At 39.9% G+C, this 17206-nt stretch overlaps 2 protein-coding genes across 2 annotated transcripts; one reads left to right on the top strand and one right to left on the bottom strand.

The window, feature by feature from the left end:
* Positions 1-1447: 1447 nt before the first annotated feature.
* Positions 1448-3277, top strand: LOC111219179 (UDP-glucuronosyltransferase 2C1-like). The gene is made up of 2 exons (XM_022741796.1): positions 1448-1507; positions 1672-3277. Exon 2 carries the CDS (start codon positions 1679-1681, stop codon positions 3275-3277), a length of 1599 nt encoding a protein of 532 aa, XP_022597517.1. The 5' UTR covers positions 1448-1507; positions 1672-1678.
* Positions 3278-8251: 4974 nt separating this feature from the next.
* LOC111217517 (neuronal acetylcholine receptor subunit alpha-3-like) lies at positions 8252-15280 on the bottom strand. The gene is made up of 6 exons (XM_022739430.1): positions 15220-15280; positions 14567-14706; positions 11900-11944; positions 10019-10128; positions 8496-9690; positions 8252-8380 (listed from the first exon to the last, which is right to left on the bottom strand). Exons 1-6 carry the CDS (start codon positions 15278-15280, stop codon positions 8252-8254), a joined length of 1680 nt encoding a protein of 559 aa, XP_022595151.1.
* Between the last annotated feature and the right edge of the window lie 1926 nt (positions 15281-17206).

Raw genomic sequence — 17206 nt, 5'->3', positions numbered from 1 at the left:
TACGGTAATACATGGTGAGTGAAAATGAAAAGACTCAAATGTACTACATGATACACGATAAGAAAATTCAAATTTCAGCCTTATCATATGTATTTTTGTCCACATAATACCGTAAATTTCAGTACATTCATCACTTACTGTACATGATGGCATCAGAGTGGAGATCCCTCAATGGGTTGGGTAGAGCTTCACAAAACCTTCTGAATCTTTCTACAATGTGCTGTATTGTAAGGGTGGATAAATTCAATTTTCTTAAGGATTACCCTACACATTCTTTGAAAGTTGTACAGCTCTTGTGCTCATAAAAACCTTTCAAAACAATTAGCCTACATAAAGTTAATAATTGTTAAAGCTATTAAGGTTACATTAAAGTACACTATATACACTATACTGTACTGTTCAAGTACATTTTGATGGTAAATATAATATTTTTAAAAGGCTTGAGGTAAGGGCAGAAAACACCCAGACTTTAAATTCAAAGTTCAAATTAATTGTCTGCATGTCCAGTGCCACTGTTGGTGAGGACTTTGGAAAATCTCTGGATTTTAAGCCAGTAAATCATGTTTCTTAACAAATACCTGTCTTCGACTTCTTTCACTGCAATGGTAAGGTTGGCAATGGAATTTTGTTGTAATAGTTTTTCTTCTTCTGGATTGATTTTGTTATGAGACACAAAGGTGCAGCTCACAAAGAACAGAGTCCTACATAGTGTCCTGGTATTCCAGGGCTGTCACTGTAGATGTAGTTCTGTCTTTTATGGCTACTGTTGCAGTGATCACACTTCTTCCTCTTGTATTTTCAGATATGTAAATCATGAGAAATGCATGAGAAGACAAACTTTTTTAGTAGACTCTGCCCTCCTCTTTCTACTAAAAATCATCACGTTTAAAATTATAGCTCAATTAACTAAAAAGAGAGTTTATTTAAATTGCCATATTTTAGTTTTCATTCAAACCTGTTTTCAACAGGATCAATTCATTTAATTTTCTCACAACAAAACAAAACAAAACAAAAAAAATACATTCTCTAATGAAATTTAAGGTGCGGCAGGGGGATTGTGACGGGGTTGCATATCAGAGCCTTTTTTTTTTCCCATGCAGGCTAAAGGTTGGTTATGTAACAATGACAGTAAGTCAGCCTCTTCTCTTTCTTAGGTCTGTTCCAAAGGATCACAGGATCTTATTAGAGATTTTGAGCATACCTTTGAAAATCCTCCTTTCAGCAGAGTGAGAATGCATGCTGCATACAATTAAAGAGAAGAATTCACAGCCGAATTCACACAGTGAGCACTACAAATAAGCAGCTGTAACACTAATCTGCCCACAGCTTCAATAAAGAGGTCACATTGTTTTTCAGTCCTTTAGAAAGGCCCAAAGAAAAGCTTAATGATAATCCACTTATGAAAGCTTTCCTGAAATTTGTACTTATGCATTCTCTGCTCCCTAGTTTCACACCGACATCTAAGGAATAAGTGTATGCATGCTCCGGGCTGCTTTATGTGAAACAGGTATGTTACGGCTCATTCTTGCATGTAATTAAATTCTCCTTTCTCAAAGAAAACCGGAATGTAAAAAAGACGTTGTTGAAATGTACTTTTATGGCATTTAGGGCAAGTGTTGTCGCTCAGACACACCTTGAGTAATGTTCTGAGTTTATCTATTCTTCTTTCAGGTTAAAGATGCCACCCGATGGAAGTACAAAAATATTTCTTCTCCTTTTACCCTTTGTGCTATTTACATTGAGAATATGTCATGGGGGCAAGATTTTGATTGTTCCTTTAGAGGGAAGCCACTGGGTGAACATGGATATCATGGTCAAAGCTCTCCACTCTCGAGGACACTCCGTCGATGTGGTACGAACCAATAAAAGCTGGTACATCAAGGATGACTCTCCGCACTACAAGACAATCACAGTTCCTGTCACTGAAGCCTTTAATCATGACTTTATTAACCCGATCCTAAAAAAGATCATTGACATAGAGAGGGGGGAGAGCTCTGCTATGAGCTTTGCGAGTTTGCAGGTCGAGATGTTCACTGCGATGTTTAACATGCATAGGATAATGTGCAAAATGGCTACTATTATGTTTCAGGATAAAGACTTGATGAATAGTTTAAAGGAGAGAAAATATGACCTGGTCCTTACTGACCCAGCATGGGGTGCAGGTATAATGTTGGCTCACGCTCTTAAACTACCTCTGGTCTATAATGTGCGGTGGATAACTAGCGGAGAAGGACATTTGGCCATCGCGCCTTCTCCATTATCTTATATCCCGATGACTGGCTCAGGGCTGTCAGACAAAATGAGTTTCATACAGAGAGTCAAAAATTTAATTTTCTATGTCATCTGGCAAGCTCAGGATGGATTCTTAATTGGCCCCCAGTATCAAGCTGTTTGCGATGAGTTCTTCGGCCCAGAAGTCAGATACAGTGACTTATTACAAGGAGCAGACCTGTGGCTCATGAGAGCTGACTTTGTTTTTGAGTTTCCTCGACCCACAATGCCTAATGTTGTCTATATGGGAGGGTTTCAATGTAAACCTTCTGAACCACTTCCTGGAGATCTGGAGGAGTTTGTGCAGAGCTCTGGGGAACAAGGAGTCATCATCATGTCTCTGGGAACTTTTGTGAGTGAACTTCCTGCTGACATGGCAAATGAGATTGCTGCAGCTTTCGCTAAATTACCTCAGAAAGTCATCTGGAGGTATAAAGGTGACAGACCGGCCACTCTGGGCAACAACACTTTACTAGTGGACTGGATGCCACAGAATGACCTCCTCGGACATCCTAAAATAAAATTATTTGTGGCTCATGGGGGAACAAACGGCATTCAAGAAGCTATTTATCACGGCGTCCCAGTCGTGGGTCTACCTGTGTTTTTTGACCAGTATGACAACCTGCTGCGACTGAAGGAGAGAGGAGGGGCTAAGCTTCTTACATTAGCTACAGTAGACAAAGGCAACAACTTTCTTGAGGCTATAGAGGAAGTCCTGACTGAGCCCTCCTACAGGATGAACATGCAGAGACTCTCCAGGCTGCACAGAGATCAGCCAATGAAGCCGCTGGACACCGCCCTCTTCTGGATAGAGTTTGTCATGAGACACAAAGGTGCAGCTCACCTGAGAACAGAGTCCTACAGACTGCCCTGGTACTCCTACCACTCTGTAGATGTAGTTCTGTCTTTTCTTGCTACTGTTGCTGTGATTACTTTTCTTCCTCTTGTATTTTTCAGATATGCACGTCTTGAGAAATGCATAAAAAGACAAACTAATAAAAAATGAAAAGAGGCTGTCCTGCTCTTTCCACCAAAAATACCATTATGTTGTTTTAGATTTTAGCTCAATTAACTAAAAAGAGAGGTCATTTAAATTGTCTTTTTTAATGTGAAAAACGTCTTCAACAGCATTAATTCATTAAATTTTCTCAAAAAACAAAAATAGATTCTTTAATGAAATTTGTGGTGTGGCACATTATGACTATATCAGAGCCTTTACTAAATAACAGGACGTTTTTTTCCCCCATGGAGGATAAAGGTTGGTTATGTAAGAGTGAGATTAAGCCAGCTTCTTCCAAGGAAGGGTAGGGTGAAAACCAGTGTGACACAATCTAGATTCAGTGTTAACAGACACAGCAGGCGCTGAAGGAAACTAAAACAATTGCTATCTGATTAGAAATTTGTTTTCAATGCAGGCTGCTCATGCTGCATTCACTCATTATAAGAAACTACATTTTCCAACTGAATGTGAAGGATAGTTTATCCTCTCAAGGAAAGGCTCTGGTATTTAATGGTACATACATGGTAGATGTTTAGAACGAAAAATTATAGTGAAAAAACACGGCATCCAGCATACATCAGTAGAACAGTTAACATGCACCCAAAGCCACAATACTGTATATGTGCTGCAGTTGAATATTATGTCTAAAACTTTGGCTTCCCCTAGTGGTAGCAACAGAAAAGACACTGTGCCAGACAGCAATCCCTACGGTGACAAAGCAATAGCTTCATTCTTTCCATCTGATCCTCAGATGCATCTCCCTCAGGAGAACAGCAGTAATGAGAAAGAGGAGGAAAGCAGCACTGACAAATATATTTGATGCTCCAGTTGATTGGTATCTCACAAGCAGAAGCAGTCATTACAGTCAGTGCCACAGAGAGAGCGACTTGGGTTGAACTTTCATAAGGGTACACTAGGTTAATGGTGGATGCAGGCAGCTACTGATTAGACAGTGTCTGGTCATTACAAAATGAGATTACGAAGACAGAGATATCGTACAGTCAATCCCACAGTTACAATTTGCAATCATTTGCCAGAATATGCTGTTAATGTGATGTTAGCTATATTAGCAGGAGAGTTGTGACTAGCACTGTCTGCTGCAGTGTGCTGCAACTCTGCATGTTAGCTTTGCAGCAGCAACTGTAGCCACAGTTTGTTGTCTCTGTCTTTGCTCTGCATCATGTCATTTATCCGTACAACGTGCAAAAGGTTTTATAGCTATGAAGACCTAAAAACACAAGTTTGCCAGCACAGTGTGTTTATTTGGTTGGATGCATAATTTGAAATGCTATACCAGATAACTTTACCTTCCTTTTTAGCTTAGCTACAAGCCTACAGTCTCTGTCACATCTAAACAACTAACTCTCTCTAGTTTGTACTCCACTCTGTCTTTATAGTGCTTTGTTTGTGTGCATGTCATTTGATGACAATTTACATTAAAAGGTTTGTTTTGCTTCAGCTATGAGAACGAGTATCCATCTCCACGCCATATAAATTGCTCTGGATTCCACGGGCATCCATGTATTTGGGGGTCCCTTCTCAAGGGAGACGTGTATTCGTTTTGCTGCTGAAAGCACTCTTTCCCCAGCACTGCTGACTCTAACTTGATGTTAATGATTTGTTCATCCTCTGAGGTTTTATTTTGTTTATCTATTTTTTTATACACAACAGAACCCAGCCAGATTGTTTTCTTTCTAAGTCATCATAAGTAATTTAATTGTAATTTCCCCAGAGTATGTCTTTACAGTAATTCCATTTTCAGCATGTGCTGTGCTTCCAGATCCTCTCCCTTTGTCTGCTCCTGCTCCTCCACCAACATGTCTGTGTTGGGCCTGCTGACAGCTGAAACACAAAGTGTGTGTTCAATTTCATAATGTGCTTGGTGGGACCCGCCAGTATCATACAGAGTAAAAGTTCAATCTAAATACAATTTTTTTCTTCTTTGTTTTAGCTTGTCAGTGAATGATAGTACCTCGTGATCTCTGATTTGCCCTTCGATTTCTCTCTAATCACCCAACCCCGTATTGCATTTTGAGGTGTTGACATCCTCACCTCTGACCATGAACTATATTGAATTGTTTCCATGCTCTTGGACGGCAGCACCACACAGCTGCAATGACCTCAAATCCCTCATGATGGCATCCTCAGTGGTGAAAGTCATCTCCGTCCGTGAGACATTAAACGCTTACACTTTGAGGATGGTTTCATTCTTCCTCAGGTAAGACTGGAGCACGTATTTGCAGGGTGTCAGAGACAGGACATCTGAATTCAACATCGTCTCCCTCGCTGATGTTGGACGGCCCAGCTACTGAAATATCTGCAGGCAGAAAATTGACTGCATGGCAGAAAGAGAAAATGAGTAGGAAGAAATAACACTGACATGATGCTTTCATAGTAATGAAAATACTCACCAATAACCAGAATCTGGATGATGTTGTGTCCTCTCATAGCTGCTTCAGAAGGTGCCAACTCTATTTTGGAGTAACCACAGCTGTAATTTCCAATGTGATGGCGACTGTAGTGAAGGTGGTATTATTTCGATCTTGCTCCTGCACTATTTTACTGATTCCAAGGCCACCGTTACATAAATAAACATAAACCACGGAGTGTTTCTTGAATCCATATGTGCTGCACATTAAATGAAGGTCACTGTTCTCAGTCATACTCTGTTGGGGAAAAATATCTGCAAAATTCATTTATTGAAACAAAGACAAACATTGGACTGATAAATGATACAAGGAAAAACAATCATCTTCTCATCAATTAAAGCTCACCCTTAGTTTGGCTTACAACCTGCTTTGCAAGGGCACCTTGAAGAAAAAAAAGAAAAAAAAAGAAAAAGAAATCCTGTTCCCTTCCATTTGCGTGCAAAAGTTCACTCAATTATAAATACAAACATTTAAGCGGTTAAATGTGAATTTTTGTCAATTCTCACACAGAAGAATGGTGATGTACTCATGAGGATAAGTAATGTGACACACATAGAAAGCCTCCACAACATATTTTGTGAAACCCTGCACAGGCACCTCTCCAGGTTCTTGTCTTCACCTACAGAGAGATGAAAGAGTGCATGTGCAGAAATTATAATTAACCACTTCCTGTGCAGTCTGTGGTGGCTTGTGATATTTAAAAACGATTGAAAATGAAAGTTGCTAGATAGTATTCTCTCTGTATTCTTAAAACAGTTACTTTTAAATATGCAGTACTGAACATTAGCTTCCCTTAACATCCTTTTTATTTTTGTTCCTTTTTCTCATCTTTGTAGTCCGTAGTTTTTGCAGGGTGTTACCTTCAGAAAATATTCATGGATGCTTTTAGAAGCTCTTTTATTTCACACTTATTATAGTTATCTGTTTGGGAGATCCCCTGCAGATCAGCCACAAGTTCTGAGTGAGCTTTAATTAAATTCATTAGCCAGGGGTTTCTTATCAGATGTGACAGAGAGCTACTACAGTATCTGTCTGTGCCTCCCTGCCAGCATTCAATTAACATGGGCTGCATTTCCTTGTAATCACATAGCTAACCATCTGCTCTGATTTTTTGTCATATAATAAGAATCGCACAGTGACATACTGACGAACAGACCCCGTGCAGGGTGCTTAGACTCTTTCAGTACAGTCAGGCACAAAGTTTATGTCAAACGTCAGAAGTGCAGGAATTCAGTGTTTTTCAATGGCATCATATATTCATTTTTAGGAGTTGTGGTACTGTATGTGCACTGAGCTGTTAAGACATGCTGCACATCCTTTGTGTTAAGAGTGGAAAATTGTATTTTGGCCAGGAAGCCAATAAGCTCCTTCATCACTTGCTTTCTGTATTGATTGTGATCCAATAAGCTGAGTTAGCTCCAAGGGGGCTTGGAGAATGTGAAACAGAGTAATGAACAGGGCCTTGGTGGTCTCTTTGAAATGAGCTTTTGTTTCCAGTCTCAGAAATATTTAGTATCTCAAAGAAACCACCATCTCATATTTATCTATCATCTATCTTTAACTATTTTCCATTTATTTACAGAAGTATGTGGATAAAACAGGCCTAAATTATTTACATTTACTTTTTAAAATGTCTCTTTACACATCAAATAGTTTCAGGGCATACGTAAATATATTCACAATTGACTAAATTCTAGATGAGTCACCACACTCTCTCTTGCATTTGAGCTTTTTAGGCAGTATAACTTTTCACGTAATTTTACAACTGGGAATGCATTTTTTCACGATAGCTGTTATGACAAAACAGGTAATATATCCCTTTAAAACAGCCAGAAACTTTTTGTAGTTTCTAATTGTAGTTTCAAATAATTACCACCAGATGTCACTGTTTGAACACAGTCAATGTCCTTGCTTGGTTCCCACAGACATGGAAATTCATGTTAAATGTTAAGCAGTTTGTTATCCCTGTAAACACATTTTTATTTTGGGTATGTCATTCGATATGTTCTATACAACTCTAAAGAAGGCGATTTCTAAAGAAGAAAATTTCCGTCATGGAAACATGACAATCAGATACTGAGCTCTCTGGGAGCATAATGAGTGTGTTCAGGAATATATGTTGATGTTACATTAACATTACACTGTACCAATTATTTACTGTGCAGATATTATTTACATCAATAGTAAGCTAGTGTCTTTGTTTAGGGCAATCCAAGTTTTTGGGTGTTGCAATACATATTGCATTGCCATTTACTTCAAATTTTATTTTTACACAATGAAATGATTTGATCGTCACTATGGTTGCCTTTGTTTGTTACCCAGGTCCTCAGCATTTGACAGTCCTTTTTTGTCAAACAAAAAAAAAATCTGTCTATGAAAAATAAACAGAAACTGAACCCTTTTACATCAGCTTTTGGCAGACACAGTGATCTTTTCTTCTTCATTTTGGATCCACTCTGTATTTTCCCTCTCTGAGCCATAGGCAGAATCTTATATGAAACAAATGCTGTGCAGCTCAACAGTCTGGAGTATTAAGTTTTATCAAACAGATTCAAATGTCTTCCCCGAGTAATAGAGGCTGGAGGAAGAGGCCAGCTGTTCCCAGGATACACACGAGGACAAAAACCCATAGGAAGATCCTGTCGATTACCATGGCAACGTACTTCCAGTCATCCTGAACCTGTGAGAGGATAACAGGGAAATCATTTTCAGGGATATGGTAACATTGTTATAGTTCTTGAAAGCTAATTTCCAGTAAAAGTCATACGTTTGCTGTTATGATTTCTTGTACTCACCTCTTTTGCTTCATTCTGTAGTCTCATGTTCTCTGCTATGTATTTGACACTCTCAATAGCCTCCCTGACCTCAGGAGAGAGCGGCAGCAGGGACATTATTCCTCCATCCAGAGACTCGGAGCTGGAGCACTGACTCCCTCCTCCCACCCCAGCAGCACTGCCTCCAGTCAGCGCCCCGACGCAACCCAGTCCTCCACTCCCTCCCCCAGAGTCTGCAGGCAGTTTGCTGGACCTCTGGTGCCAGCAGCAGTTGCAGCGGCCTTCGCAGCACAAGAGCCCAGTACCTCCTCCTTTGCCTGGGTCTACACTCAAGTTATTGAGGTTGGAGAGCTCAGTGTTGTTGAAAAGACGCTGGCGATTCGTCAGGCTGGTTACCACGCTGGAGGCCAGGGCCTGAGGTTTGTGCTGCCTCTGAAAAGTGCCTGATGAATGAATGGCACAGGGTCTCGAATGAATCGTGTGCACATTACCTGCCACGTTCTCAGGGTCCCTCTCTGGCCTGGTCATGAACATCACACGGGGCAGCAGTCCCAGGAAGACACTCCGCACCCAGCAGGGCATGGTGTGTGTCTTTGGTGTGCGGTAGTGGACGTTTAACACAAAAACGGTGATGACAATAGAGAGGGTGACAAAGATCATGGTGAAGAGGAGGTACTCACCAATCAGGGGAATGACTAGTGAAGTGGAGGGGATTGTCTCAGTTATAACCAGCAGGAAGACAGTTAAAGAGAGCAGGACAGAGATACACAGAGTGACCTTCTCACCACAATCAGACGGCAGGTAGAAGACGAGCACGGTGAGGAAGGAGATGAGCAGGCAGGGGATGATCATATTGACAGTGTAGAAAAGAGGCAGACGGCGGATGTACAAAGAGTAAGTGATATCTGTGTAGATTTCCTCGCAGCAGTTGTACTTAATGTCGTGTTTGTAACCAGGGGCGTCAATTATCACCCACTCGCCGCTCTCCCAGAAGTCCTTCAGGTTGATTGTGGAACCAATCAGCACCAGATCAATCTTTGCCTTGTCGTACGTCCAGGAGCCGAACTTCATGGTGCAATTTTGGTAGTCGAAAGGGAAGTAAGTGACGTCAATCTTGCAGGAGCTCTTGAATATGGCCGGAGGGATCCAGGTAACGTCACCATTATAACGAAGCAGGGCCTTTGTTTTGTCATCAACCTGGAAATCTCCAACTGCACTGTAGAGAGAAAAAGAGAGAGAACAAAGGAGAAAGACAAAGTGAAGGTTGAAGTCGAAAGAGAGTCACAGACAGATGAGTCATTGGAGATTAAATTGAGGGGTATAAACAATTGACTATTGTGTCATGGAGATATTAATCAAAAAGATTCTTTGTGGTTTCAGTAAATTGCACCCTCTGATGTTAATTATACTCTCCCTTAATACTATGCAAAATAGAAAATGACCCATGCGAACTAATGCAGTTTGTCATTGTGATCCTTTATTGTAAATGTACCTAACAATCAATAAAAATGTTGAGCCAGATTTTTTTTTGATGTTATGCTCACTTGTTGTACAGAACAATGTCTGGCTTCCATATCCTGTTGGACGGCACTCGGATAAACTCAACGCCTCCAAAATCTTTTGGGTTCCATCTCAGTTTGTAATCGTTCCAGACCTGCAAAACAAAACAGAATAATTAAGCTACATTAAAAAGTCAAAGAAATTAAAATGTCAGACAAAACTTTGAGCTAACAAGTTTAGAGGAATATCAATATCTGGAATTGGTAAAACTGAAAATGAACAAGTTCCTGTCCTCTGTAAACATGATAAAATTGGAAATTTGAATTGAGTTAAGGTCACACATGAAGTTTATAATTCTTTTTTTAAAGTTATATTTTTGCCTTTATTGTGACAGTACAATGAAAGAAAGTCATGGAGAGAGAGAGGGGATGACATGCAGCAAAGGGCTGCAGGTGGGATTGTAACCCATGGCCACTGTGGTTAGGACCAAGCCCATGTGGTAGGCGCTCTACCAGGTGAGCCACTGAGGCGCCCCATGAAGTTGACAATCCCAAAATTTTCACCTTAGTTTAGTACGTTAGCATGCTTGTATTGGCAATAAAGGCAAAGTACAGCTGATTGACGTAGTAAGTTTTGCAAGTATTCAATCATAAATCTAAGTACTAGACAAATTAAAAAATTGACCTGATGAAGGCAAAAGTCAAGGGATTGCAAAACTTAATGTAAGGTCAATGAGTGCACCAAATTTCATAATAATCCATCCAATAGTTGCTGATGGTAAGCCTTTTTCTATCTCCTGACATACTGAGCAACATGTCTCTTCCCAACAAACATAAAAGCAAGTGATGGTGCCTTTTCAAGCATAATTTTGCTCAAAAGAAAAACCGCTTTATACAGCTACAGAACAGCATAATATAAAAGTATACAATAAAAGAAAGCAGCAGTTGTTTCCTCTTAGATTACCTTTTACTATACACATCTGCTCTGACTGATTTTACACACACTCTCTTGTAAGATGTCCCTAAAAACAATGAGAAGTCATCATCATCAGAGATGAGATGCACCTGTGTGTTTTATGGACCTTTTTGTGACTGTTTTTGACCCCTCTCATGAGGACAGCAGCAGGTGATCCTCATCAGACTCATAAAGTAACAACAGTAAAGCAACCTCAGAGTGCTGTAAAAATCCCACTCAATTAAGAATTAGTAAGAATCTAGAGTATATTATAAGATGAGGGTGGACAGTGGGGGAAATGTATCTTTGTACATACATTACAAAGACTCTAAAACAACAGATGACTTTGAAATATGTGAAACGGTACTTCACCTCGCAATCAACCAAAGAGCAATTACAGGTCAACCCCTTAGCATGAACATGGCTCCAGCACAGATGAGTATTCGCTCAGCTCTTGTGATATGGGAGCTGCAACACTGCCCTGCTGTGTTTCATTCAAAACTGGTTCACTGCACTATGCATCTAAACAGAGGCACCATGTGGGACTAAAGAAATGATAAAACCATCAAGCCATACAGCAATTTTATTTTTGTCGTAGACTTGTTCTGTGTGATTATGACATACACATGGGGTTAAATCAGGTTCAGCTCACTGCTGAAGCTAAGGTTTCTGTCACAGTGTCAAAAGTAATATTATAACTATTATCGAATATTATGGCAAGTATAATAAATTCCAGAATACTGTCAAATTATTTCAAAAACACTGATCATGAAATCTCAGTGCCTTTGGTTTATAGTATTTGAAAAAAAAGAAAAGATAAGACTACATGGATCAATGTATTTAAAAAGCTCCCTCCCATGAATAATTTAACCTGTCAGACTAGCTCAGAATAATCATGTATGACAGAAGGCTGGATCCATACTTGATGTCCTTGCTCGAGGTCGATTTGCAGTCATGCACCATAAACTTACATGTCTCAGCCACAGATTGGTCTCCATGATCTGATTGACTTCATCCTGAAACACAGGACATAATGGACAATAAAGACATTAACACAAATAAGAACAAATGCATCTTAACATTTTTGAAGTTAAAATAGGAACTGTCACATGCAATCATCCAATTCCAATGTTTTCTGCAGGGTCAGACCTCTGTGTGTCCCGGACAAGTGGATTCAGAGAGGCACACCTGAGTCCTCTCCGCCTGAAGCATAACACACATGTCAACTGGAGCCAGGAGGTCGCAGCACAGCCTTAACTTTTATTCTAACAGCTCAGTTGTAAAGGTGGAGCAGAGGGACTAAAGAGCAGGAGGGAGAAAAACTGTCTGGGTCAGGTTTGTGTGTTACTTAGACCATGAATGAACCAATCTCATGACCCAGTGCATAACAACAACCATTCATGTGACCATTTAGTATCCTGGAGAGGTTGTACATGGCTGGTAAGCACAGGTAGACTGAAGAGGACCGCAGTACAATCTTTATTAGATTGGGAGATTGGTGATTTTAAAGCACTTTGAAAGCTAAGGCATACATCCTGTGCCTTATCACCAAATCAGTCAGCGAGTGCATTGACACAAAAGAAATATGTTCTGGGTCAGATCTGTTTTCATCATGATGTACAATTAAATCTTGGATATTTTTCTTTGGCTTGCATGATTTTGTGAATGCTCAAAATGCATAAATAGCACAGTTTCATTATTTACTGTATCTTGTTAACAGACAATCATTCTTTAAAAAATTAAGGTTTTTGTATGTAATAAACAAGGTATGATGTGTTAGTGATTTGGAGAAAGCCAGGTTAGCTGTTTACCCTGTTTTCAGTCTTTATTCTGAGCTAAGCTAACTGACTATATTTAACTGACAGTCATGGGAGTGGTATCTTCCCATCTAACTCTCAGAAACAAAGTGAAAGAAGCACATTTTCCAAAATGTCACACTATCTCTTTCAAGAACACTGTTGTCACTTTGACCCACTGTCACATGTTCTGGCATCTTCATGTAGCCTAGAGAGCCTGTGGTACAATCCCTGATTGCGAGATGATGATTGAGTCAGCCTGGCCGATGAGCTATTGATGGTCTAAATGAGCTCATATAGCCCAGCTGTAATTGGTGTAGGCTGAACAATACCTACTGCATCTGGGTTGGGAGCACCAGGTGTGCAGAGGGAATAATAGTCATTCATCAGCACCAGGGGCTTTGCAGCCTGCTACAATAACCAAGTTAAGGAGAATGTAACAAAATATCCTTTATCTCTTTGTTTTCTCTAGATCCAGACAGGTTTTCAATACTTATAAAGGTCTTTTGATGTATACTGATTACTTATACACAGGCAAAGGAAAGCAAATTGAGATGAGCTTCAAGGTGTCAGATCCCACATTATCCATTGAAACTGTCAAAAACAAATCATGGCTAGTAATGGCTGATATTGTTTTTGTTTTTATAGAATAGTGCGGTAATGCGAAAAAAAAAAAAAGTATTGTTTGACATTTTGCTTTCTGGCCAAGAGTTAGATGAGATGATCTATACCAATCTCAATATGAAGGTATAGCAGGGAGACTGTTGGTTAGCTTAGCATAAAGATTAAAGGCAGGGGGAGACAATTAATGTGCCTCTGTACAAAGGTAACAAAATTCACCTACCAGCAACTCTAAAGCTCATTACACATTATATATCATTTATCTTATTCATACAAAATTGAAGTGTAAAAACATCAGTTTGCAGTTTTATGCATGGTTATGTACAGGGGATAGCCACATTTTGTTCTATACCTTTGTACAGAGCTATGCTAGCTATGTTCTTCTAAGCTAAGCTAACAAGTCTCCTTGTAGTAGCTTCATATTTACCATACAAACAGTATCCATCTCACCATTTCGAACAAACGTAATGTAAATCAATTTGACAGGTTTAATACAGTTAGATCTTGTTGATAACATAACCTGATGACTTTGGTAAAATGTCTGTAATGAAGCCAATGATGTGCTTGTCCTTCAACACAAGCAGAGGGACTGCCAGTACATTCAAAGCTTTTCATTTTCTGAATGAAGCTGTCGTCCTTGTCAAATGCGAGCCTTTCTGCTTAATTATCAACATCCGCTCTAGACCTGTCTGAGTCAAGTGAGAGAGCTGCCTGCTTGCCATGTCGGGCTGCAGTCCACAAGCTCCAGCAAAACCCGCCATTAAATCCAGGGGTGCTCATCTGAAGTGGCAGTGATTGAGTGATAGAGGCTGCCTACACTGAGAGGTGCTCAGACAGCTGACATTTCCCATCTTGTCTTGGCCAGACAAACAGCCACACTGTCCCTCTTTCCCTCAGTATTACCAGGGGCTACTGTCCACCAACTGGAAGTATCTCAGGTGTCTCACATGGCATCCCTATAATCCCATTCACTAAAACTTTGTTGTCCAAAGTCTACAAATCCATGCACAACCTATTTCTTGTGAGGTTTGATAGCAATGAATCAGTACATTATACTCAGACCCTCCACACTGAACAAAACCTTGTTTTTTCTTTCCGGTCATGACTTCTCATTAGACAGAATGATGTATGCTTGACTGTAAGGAAGCAGCCACCCATAAATCAAAGGTAGCCCACTCTGGCCATCAGAAACTGTGAAAAATCCCTTTGTAGGCTACTTACCACTTTGACCAACTGTGACATGGACACCTCGAACTGAACAATGACTGGGTCGGACACATTTTCCACCGGTCGTATGTACTGGTTGTAGTTGGAGAATATCACAGAGAAGAGCCTGTGCTCTGCATCTGAACATGTGCCTCCTGGATCAGAGCAGAAGGTCACACATATGTGCGTTACTGCAGAGTGCTTGTCTTCAGGAAAACTGCCAGATGATCATGTTTGTTAGTTCTCAGAAATCCAGAGAGGCAGTGTCAGATTTTACCTACCTCAGTAAGAGACTGAGAACAACTGTTTTTTATCAATTTATCTATTTTTAATAATGTGATAGTGCTACCTTTAATTCAACATGCTGTGATAGCTTGATTTATGTTGAAGGAAAATACATTCCTCCCTTCAAATGAACAACCACAGGTACATAAAGACATTACTTATTATCCTGATGTCCAAGAATGTTAAAGTTAATTAAAATTTGGGATTTGAATGTTATTCATGGAATTAATTTAAAATGCCATTTCATTAGCTTATTGTGTACAGGTAGCCTAAATAAATAAAACAATCTTATTTTAATTAGCCTACTTCAATATCATTAAACACGTTTATGTAAAGCAACAAGTAAGTGAGATGTCATGTTAAAATAGCATCTTGTTACCCACCTGACAGAAGAAACAGGAGGAAGGAACATGTGGCCAAACCGAGGCAAAAACTGGCTTTCATCCTTTTGTCAATTGACAAATGCCCAATGAATCCGCGCTCCTCGCAGCAGACAGCAGGAGAAAGTGGGAAGCGCGTCCGCAGGCACCGAGAGAACCAGAGAGAGAGAGAGAGAGAGAGAGAGAGAGAAAGAGAGAGCCACACAGCCAGCCACTTACAGGGGGGTACACCATTGCACCACAGCTACCCAGTTTAATACAACAAGAAAAAGAAACTGAACTGGTCAGTTTCACTTAAAGATCACAACATGACTTTTTTCAACATCAAGTAGGGCGTTTCGAGGTCTCTCATTGTTTTGCAGTTTTATAGCAAATTAAATTTGATAACAAAGAAAATGTCTTAGAATCTAAAAATGTATTTTCTCAATCAACTTCTAACTACCTCTTTCCTTACCTCACATTTGTAGGCTTTTTTTTCTCTCTGTAGCTCTGAGCTCCTTTGAGAAAAAGGTAAAGTAATTTCTGTGCACCAATCAGGATTTAGCAACATATCAGAAGGAGAATGTGATCAGAACTGGTTTGTTTGGTCACTGTCAAATGTGATCAAACTACACCCACATAACCCTGATGAAGCAGATTAGCCGAGATTGTGAAACTCTTAACAAATAATATTTAAAGATGATTTTAATTTTTATTGTTGTTTATTTTGTGTAGGTTGTAATGAAATTTAAAAAAAAATACTTTAAAGTCAGGTTTTCAACATTTTCCAAGGACAGTCCACGTGGACCCAGGTGGTGCTCAAACATATTTTCCTCTCACAGTGTTGGCTTCCATATTAAATCATCAAATAGCCTTCAAACAAGATCAATAGCCTCTGTGTACCACTGAGTTGGAGCTTTGGAGGCCAACATAACAGATTTTCATCTTTCTTTATTGTGTGACAGAATATCCTCTTTTTTTTTTCAAAAATGCGTCACTTCAGCCCACTTCTAATAGGGATATAGTTCTGTCTTTGGCTCTGGCATTCCCTTGTTCTGTCCTTATCGTTATTGTAAAGTAGTATTATTCTTTCTTTTGGCCAGCAGGGTTGTGTTGTGGTTTGACACTTTGTCCTTCTGTTGGATGAAAGGGATGCCCAAGTGCTTTTCAGCTGACCTCTCCCCTCTACTGAAGTGCCCTCAGATGACAAATAAATCCCCACAAGCACCAGGGATGCCGTCTGGCGTCTGAGCAGGCACTTTTAACTCCTTTAAATGGGGCAAGCAAAAAAAGAATTATCCCATGGGGGATCAGTAAAGGATTATATCACGTAAAGATAGAAATAAATGTTGATTTGACCTTCAGAAAGTTTTCTTACTCATAGACAGGGCAGAATGAGAACTTAGGTTGTTTGTACACCTACGCATAGAGGACTCCAGCTGAGGCTCGGGTCATTGAACAAAACTGTCTTTGGTGACAAACAGCTTCCAAACCTATCATGCTGCAGAGGTTATTCTGAAGATTTACAAAGACATGGAGTGAAATATGTCATTTTTCTCATTTCCAAGGACTGCATTATGGTAAATCCTTAATATTAATGCTTGCTTATGAGGCAGGGCAAGTGTCAGAACAATGTTTCCTTGCAACTCTTATTAGTCTCATGACATAAGGCTTGTGATTTATAGGACCTTCCACAGAGTGTTGAATGAAGACTCCCCCAGCGTTGCTAGGATTGAAGAAGATGATGGATTATTGATGGATAAGCTGTGGCACTGCGCTGTCTCTCTTCGCTAGTGACAGGAGGTTGACAGGTGAGTGAAAAAGCAATGAATGATCTTGAAAACCATAAATAGAGATTAAAGTAAGGCATTAACATAGATACTGATTGCAATTCTTGATTTAAATGAACGTCTCACAAAAGAGCCAGCAGTCTGCAGAATCTCTAAGGAGCCCACTCAGCACTGTTTATTGAGCAGTAAATGTTGTGTGTGCTTGCACTCGCCCGTCTGAA

The sequence above is a fragment of the Seriola dumerili genome, unplaced genomic scaffold (genome assembly GCF_002260705.1).
Source record: "Seriola dumerili isolate Sdu_G_001 unplaced genomic scaffold, Sdu_1.0 BDQW01000003.1, whole genome shotgun sequence".
NCBI lineage: Eukaryota > Metazoa > Chordata > Actinopteri > Carangiformes > Carangidae > Seriola > Seriola dumerili.
Note: the sequence above shows the minus strand (reverse complement) of the source record. Positions and strands in the feature narration are given on the sequence as shown.